Source organism: Myotis brandtii, unplaced genomic scaffold (genome assembly GCF_000412655.1).
Source record: "Myotis brandtii unplaced genomic scaffold, ASM41265v1 scaffold105, whole genome shotgun sequence".
In the NCBI taxonomy this organism is placed as follows: Eukaryota; Metazoa; Chordata; class Mammalia; order Chiroptera; family Vespertilionidae; genus Myotis; species Myotis brandtii.
The window spans coordinates 2,559,050-2,566,869 of record NW_005353538.1 but is presented as its reverse complement, the minus strand read 5'-3'; the positions used below and the strand labels follow the sequence as shown (position 1 = coordinate 2,566,869).

Genomic DNA, 7,820 nt, shown 5'->3' with positions numbered 1-7,820 from the left:
CACTCCCCCCTTCCCCTTCTTCCCTCTCTAAAATCAATAAAAAATAAGTAAAAAAAAAAAGTTACAATAGACTCACTCAGTGCACTGTTTCTATTCTACCGAGGATTTCTTTTTACTATCTAGGGAACTGATTTTTTTTTCTAGCATGGGTTGCAGGTAGTAGTACTCTTTAGTGAAATGAAATCTGATATATGTTACAGGTTAGTTAACATATAAGGCTGGGAATTTTTATGATTTTTTAAAGTTGTTTGCTAGCAGTTGTTGTTGTGGTGGTTACTAGTAGTCCCTTTTGTCTTGTTGGATCCAATGAAGTAGATGTGGCCAAATGCCCAAAGGAAAAGCTGTGTGTGTGCGTGAATATGTGGAATGTCTCCATGGGCATGGTAGAAGGATTTTTCTAATATAAGTGTCTATCTGTCGTTGACAAATGTATTTAATGAAGTTAGAGATATTCAGTGAGCATCTATAATCTTCAAGGATAACATTGATCAAAGAAGGCAACTAATGGTTACCTATAATTATCTTTGTCAAAGAGTGACTGGTAGGCTAAAGAGATCATGGATTGACCCCACAACGTATTTTACATATTCTTATGCTAAGAGAATTTTGACTTCTCATATATCTTTTAACTTGAGGAATTTGTGTTATAGCAGGAAAACACATCTACTGTAAACCTTTGTCTAAATAACTATTAGAGAATTTTTCCTCTGGCAGGAAGTTAGTTTGAGGAGCACAACACATGGGGATTAAGGAAGAAAGTGCCCACCTAGTCATTTCTGTTACATTAAATAGACCTTGTTAGTAGAGGGGCAGACTCCTGTTAGTGAATCAGTGAATATGTGTGTGACACATACACACGCACAAACACACCAATACTTTATCTGTGAAGCAGAGCACAGGATGTGTGGAGCATTGGGTCAATCGAAAGAAGAGACTGCAACAATTTAAGTAAATACATAGGCTACTAAGAACACAGAAGAGGAATGAATAAAACTGTTTCTCTCACTGAAGAAAACTGGGAACATTTTAAAGATGTAGCTCTTTTCAACCTTTTCACCTTTTTAAAATAATTTAAACTTTTCTATATTTTTCTGTCGACTGATCTGGGTAATCCTGTTCCTTTCAGCCATAAAGCTTATTGCAATCAAGTGTAATATAAGGAATTTCTTTTGCTGGCTCTGTCCCTTCATTGTCCCCCATCCTGGAAAATCCCTCAGTACTAGACAGACAGGCTTCTAGGGGTGGGAGTGTCAGGGAGGAAACGGATGGGAATGTGAAGTCCTGAAATCTAAAGAGAAGGTTTCTTCCTGTTGAAGAATGTTCACTGCAGCTAAGAGATTAGTAACGTCAGTAACCCAGTAACTGTGCTTAGTGGTGACTTAGAGATTAGTATTAAATGGATCCCTGTTTTTTTGTCCTGCATTCTCCAGATAAGTTGGAAATAAGACGGATGCCATAATGATTTTGAGCCCTCCTTGATCATAGAAGGACATTTTACCTGCAGTGGGTTTTAGTTCCAAGGACACTCTTTTTCTTGGTCTGGGTAACCTTATTTTAGCAAGTGGAGATATGAACATTTTAACTTTCAGATTTTACTTGCCTTTGTGCAATTACAGACTACTTGAAACATTATTTGTCTATATCTATAGTTACTACTTAGAGTAAGACTTCCTGTAACATACTTGGCAGACTAATTTTGGGTTTTACTTTGCCTTGCTGTCTTTCTCCCCTTAGTCTTGTTCTTCATTTCTTATCTTCCAGAGAGGTGTGGGAAATGGAACTGGATAGACTGAAGAATCAGGATGGTGAAATAAATCAGAACATTATGGAAGAGACAGAACGGGCCTGGAAGGCAGAGGTGAGAAGAGTTGCTATATTGAAGGCTTTGATTTTGGGCTTCCCGATGGTAAATCCTTTTGATATAGTATTAACCAGTAAGCCATGTAAGTATTACACCATATAGTCACTAAGTATTTTGTTAACTAAGCTCTGTGTATTTAAAATTAATCAAGTATGTGTGTGTGGTTTTCCTAGATCTTATCACTAGAGAGTCGGAAAGAATTGCTGGTGTTGAAGCTAGAAGAAGCTGAAAAAGAGGCAGAGCTGCACCTTACTTACCTCAAGTAGGTATCGTCCCATTCTAGAATGTTAGTGGTCCTGCAGTGTTTTGGATTTTGTTTTGATTTCTTTAGGGTTTGAAACCCTAGGCCAGCTAGTCTGGCACTTGCTGTATCATCACGGGAATTTCAAGGTCATCCCTGTCTGTGCAGTAGTAATTGTTCCGTGATTTCTCTTCCTGTATCCTAACTTCTGCATTCTCTAATTCTTCCTCTCTGCAGTCTTCTCGTTGTGTGTTTTCTATTGTATTATTCCCAGTTGTATAAACAGTATCTTTTATGCTATGGAAGCATATCAAATATCCTTGGCGATTTGTTTCTTATGTAGTCATTTCTCTTCTTGCCATGGAATCTGCAGGACCCTGTGGCCTTCTCAGGCAGATAAGACCCCTGTCTCAGTGGTTGGTTCTCTTTCTCCAATACTTGGCTTAAAAGATGCTGGAGATAAAGTGAGGCACACGACCTGGCCTTCTCTCCGGTCCATTGGCCATTCCTTTTAGGCTGTCTCAGAGCGTTGAGAGTTAGGTTTTCTTTAATTCTGTAAATTCCTGTTGGTTTCTTGAAAGGTCAACTCCCCCAACACTAGACACAGTTCGTTCCAAACAGGAGTGGGAGACAAGACTGAATGGAGTTCGGATGATGAAAAAGAACGTTCGGGTAAGTGTAGTAATGGGGAGCATTGAGTCTGAGTTAGGCTGTGCTTAAGCTGGTGAGGGGCAGGGACCTTCTGCTTTGCCACGAGAGCTTATCTACCGCTCCCTCTGTTTTCTTCAGACTGGATGGTGGGTGCTTCTTTCTAGGGAGGCTCACTCAGCTCGGCAGTGAAGGGTCATCCCTTCCTTTCCTCCTTTCTAGGACCAGTTTAATAGTCACATCCAGCTAGTGCGGAATGGGGCCAAGCTGAGCAGCCTTCCTCAGATCCCTACTCCCACTCTGCCTCCGCCCCCGTCTGAGGTAAGAATGCAGGTTTTGGGTAGTCCGGCTTTCTGTGACAAAACCAGAGTCCTTCACTTGTTTTTGTAAAGAAGATACTGGGTATTGTTGGTTTTATTTGGTTTAAGAGTTGCTCATTGATTTCTCCCTTTCTCTTGCATCCTCCACCTCTTCCCCTCTGCAGACAGACTTCATGCTTCAGGTGTTTCAGCCCAATCCCTCTTTGGTTCCTCGGATGCCCTTCTCCATTGGGCAGGTCACAATGCCCATGGTTATGCCCAGTGCAGATCCCCGTTCCTTGTCTTTCCCAATCCTGAACCCTGCCCTTTCCCAGCCCAACCAGCCTTCCCCACCCATTCCTGGCTCCCATGGGAGAAATAGCCCTGGCTTGGGTTCCCTTGTTGGCTCCCATGGTCCACACATGCCCCCTGCCGCCTCCATCCCGCCTCCCCCAGGCTTGGGCGGTGTTAAGGCTTCTACTGAAACTCCCCGGCCCCAACCAGTAGACAAACTAGAGAAGATCCTGGAAAAACTGCTGGCTCGGTTCCCACAATGCAATAAGTAAGTATCTTTAAGGACTAATAAAAATTTGTCAGAGGGGCATAGGAGAGGTTTTATGGATATTCCCTACGAGTATCACATAAAATATCTCCCCCTTTTTTAGGGCCCAGATGACCAACATTCTTCAGCAAATCAAGACGGCACGTACCACCATGGCAGGCCTGACCATGGAGGAGCTGATCCAGCTGGTAGCTGCACGACTGGCAGAACATGAGCGAGTGGCAGCAAGTACTCAGGTAAGACAAGGTACTGGGGGGAGAGTGCAGACCTGCTGAGATGTTGAGGAAGAGGCAGTTTTGAGAAAAACTTGGGGAGGGAAGCATTTGCTGCAGCCAGGAGTGCCTAGTCTGCTTTCTTCCTTTGCTGGGCTGGGAGCTAAGTGATTTCTTTAGTTACATGCTCTGTGACTCAGACTCTTTCCTTACTCTCACAATGTTTCTCCCACAGCCACTCGGTCGGATCCGGGCCTTGTTCCCTGCTCCATTGGCCCAAATCAATACCCCAATGTTCTTGCCTTCTGCACAAGTTTCATATCCTGGAAGGTCTTCACATGTAAGACTCATTTTCTCTGAAAACTAGGATGTAAAGGTGGGGAGTGATGTCAGTGGGAGGGGCTGGTTTACAGATGGAGGGTAGGAGGAAACCATTTCTCATCAGCCGGGTTGTTGGCAGCCACAACTGGGAAAATGTAAGCACTTTTGGCAAGAATCTGTATTTGAACTTTTACTTCTTCTGGTGTAAAATCTTTTTGTTGAATGGAAACACTAGGTGGAGTCATGGGCATGAAAGGGAAGGAGACCCAGAGGTTTCTTATTGTCTTACCCTTTGCCCGTCCTCCTCTGTTCTGCAGGCTCCAGCCACCTGTAAGCTGTGTCTCATGTGCCAGAAGCTGGTCCAGCCCAGCGAGCTGCATCCAATGGCATGTACCCACGTGTTACATAAGGAGGTGGGTGCTACATTCCTTCCCCATTTCCAACTCTTTATTTACTGACAACTGAGAATTTCTCTTGCACATTTTAGTGTTGATGCTCAGCATTAATATCTAAACATATTGCCCTGGCCAATGTGCCAAGTGGTTAGAGCCTCAGCCCGTGCCTTCAACCCCCACTCCCTCCCGGGTCTGGGCATGTAGAAATATCCTCAGGTGAGAATTAACAAAACAAAACCTAAACATAAGGTTTTTAGTAACTTGTGGCTTAAACATCAGCAGAATTTAGAATACTGCAGCTGGGATCTTCCAGCTTCCTTTTACCCTGTTCCCTTAGGAGACTTGATAAGCAGTTCGTACCAGAGCTCTGAAAGGTCACTTTCTTGAAAAACTGACAATAAGATATACATATCTAACTGTTGTTTCAAATATAGCATTGTCAGAAGATTGCTTAGATGAGAGAAATGGAATAAAGAGCCTGGGTATGAAATTAGTAACTCCATTAACACATTGTATGCGGGTAGTTTTCATCAGGCGCTAACAGGTGGCACGTGGCGCGGGCCATTTTTGCTAATTTTTTTTGCGAAAATGGCAACGTTCAGTAAAATTATGATAACTTTAGTTTACGTATTTATACATTACCCGCATTCTACCGCTAGTCTATAAAAAAAACGTATTAATACGTGTCCTGCTCTCTACTTACTCCCAGTCAACGTAAAACGTATAAATACGTTTCCCGCATTCAATGTGTTAACAGAATTGAAGTCTATTAGAGATTATCTTTCCACACTGACAATCATTCCCATCACTTACTGTTACCAAGCAGAGTTAATAGCAGCAAGGATGATTCCTTTTTTACTATATTTTGTTCATTGTGTTTTAACAGTAGGTAGAAACTGAATTTACATCTAAGTTCTTGGTAAGGGAAAATCCTGAATAAGATTTTAGGTGATGTGTATTAGCAGATGGAAGTTCATCTAAGCCTGAATGGATCATTAGAAGGAACAAGCCTGGATATTCAACAAAAAGCAGCTGCACACTGTTATTAGCAGGTTGTTAATGTTCCCTATGAAAGGACAGGTCCACCTCTGAAGATTCTTTTGGAGGTGACTTAGTAAATAGTCCTTAGACCCATTGAACCGTAATAGCACTCCTTCCCTCCCTCCCTCCATCTTTCCAGATAAACCTGAGGTGTGTCTTTCTTTATTTCCAGTGCATCAAATTCTGGGCCCAGACCAACACAAATGACACTTGTCCCTTTTGCCCAACTCTTAAATGATGGACCTGATTGGGGAGGAAGAAGAGAAGCTGATGTGAACAGGAAGCGCGGGTTCAAGATTTCTAAAACTCTATATTTATACAGTGACATATACTCATGCCATGTACATTTTTATTATATAGGAAATGTGTGTATAGAAAGTCTGTATTCAAATGTTCGTAATGAAAGTATGTATATTATGGAAAAATGGTCTGTCCCCCTCAGCTTGCAATTCCTTTAGGGGGATGCAGATTGTAGCTAAGATGATATTTAGTTTGGCCTTGAAATTATGATATTCCTGCCTAAGGCTGTTTTCAAATACAATATAAAAACCATTAGGAAGCTGCTGTGGCTCTAAGGCTATCCTGCTTTGATTTGGCTCAACCACTAGTCCATTTCCTAAGGCTCATGTGTGCAGATTTGAACGTTGGTGCTCACCCTCTGTCCGGCCGGCTGCCTTGACTACGGAAAGCCTTTGGAAGCCTTGGTGTCTTAGCAACTCTCCAAACGGATGAAATGAGACTGATTGAGGAAAAAAATGTAAACCTAAGAGTTTGACTTTTCACTGAGTATTTTACTGTGTTAATGCTTATGTTTTGTACATAGGCTTTAGGTTTACAGAATATTCTGTTTTACAACAGCAAAATTCACAGTCCAAGAGTAACAGCATAACCAGGTCCCAGTTCCCCACGCCCTCATTCTGTTCACCCCACTTCCTCAGTAGTCGTCTCTTCAGAAACTAGCACCATCTGAAGGTCTGCTCCGGAAGCCACCCCTTGCCACCACCGACGCGGCCAGCCTTACAGAGGCCTCCCTCTTCCCTTCCCTCTGGTCTTCTTGTCTGGCTAACCCTCCCCCTGAAGGCTAGGCAGTTTTTCACAGCCAAGTTGTTTGGTGACTTGGATGCGCTCCAGGCAGGCACAGTTGAGGAGAGATGACTGTGCAAAATTATTTTCAGAATGATCTTGAGATGCTGGGCTTTCATTCTTGAAGCAAGAGAGCTATGGGGGACACGTGTTCTGCCCCGGGGAAGATGGAGACCCCAGTGCTGGGAAGGGAGGTGGGTTTGAGGTTGAGAAGCCACCCAGAACCAGATCAGTGTTTCCCTCTGCCACTGAGCTTTTCTGGGGCTCTGTTAGAGCTTTCGCATCCTCTTACCTTTACTCTTACCAGAAGTGGCTTCAGCACTCTTCTCTGTGGAATTAAACAACTAAAAACGAAGTGTTAATTTTTTTAAGAATAGCTCCAGGGGAAGGAGATTAATATATCACCAACAGCTGAATTTTTTCATTTCTGGGACCTGGAAATGCTCGCTTGCACTAGCAGTGCACTAGGGTAGCAAAGACTTTTCCTTGCATGTCCATCTAAATTCTCTCCTCTCCGTTTCTGCTACTCTTTTCCTTCTTTGTTTCATCCTTGCCTGTCAGCTCATGGACATACTCTTTCTCTTCTCCTACTGCCCCGGTTTGTTAACTGGCATTAGTGTGAGGAGCTAGATCTCTCAAGAGCTCCTTGGCATCTTGTAAGGTCACTGAGATGGCCTGCATACGCCCCTCTGCAGAGGTCAGATACCTACTTGCCTTGGTTGATGGGACTTGCATGACTCCAGTGCGGTAGCTGTCGGGGTAAGGGAAGGCGCCAATGGAAGACTAGCTCCTTTGTTCTTTCCCTGGGGGTGGGTTGGGGGGGGGGGTCATTTTCATCTTGTTATCTTAATATCTTATTTCCCTTCAACTTTTCAGCAGCCCATGGCCACCTGCAGTGCTTTTCAGGAGGTATAAAGAATATTCTGTTCCTTTTCCACAAATCTTTGAAGCCCAAGGAGGAAGTAAGGGGCTTAACTGCTTCCTGGTAGAAACCTGGAAAGCCATCTGTAGCTGGAGGACAGTGTGGGGAGAGGCGTGCATGGACCTGGGGCCGCATCGCTGCTCTCTTCTTAGTCAGGGTCAGTCAGAAAGCAGCCCTGAGTCTGGGCCAGCCTTGTTCTCCCTCTGTCCCTTCATCCCTCTGTCCCTTGGCCTGC

General features: G+C 43.6%; 1 protein-coding gene across 1 annotated transcript in view; it reads left to right on the top strand.

Moving 5' to 3' along the window:
• Positions 1-6,143, top strand: part of RNF214 (ring finger protein 214) — a 54,900-nt gene extending 48,757 nt beyond the window's left edge. Inside the window, exons 11-15 of the mRNA XM_005856808.2 lie at positions 3,235-3,611; positions 3,715-3,847; positions 4,059-4,163; positions 4,462-4,557; positions 5,753-6,143. Coding sequence (XP_005856870.1) covers positions 3,235-3,611; positions 3,715-3,847; positions 4,059-4,163; positions 4,462-4,557; positions 5,753-5,818 — 777 coding nt within the window. The 3' untranslated portion in view covers positions 5,819-6,143. The remainder of the gene's footprint in view (positions 1-3,234; positions 3,612-3,714; positions 3,848-4,058; positions 4,164-4,461; positions 4,558-5,752) is intronic.
• The last annotated feature ends 1,677 nt before the right edge of the window (positions 6,144-7,820 follow it).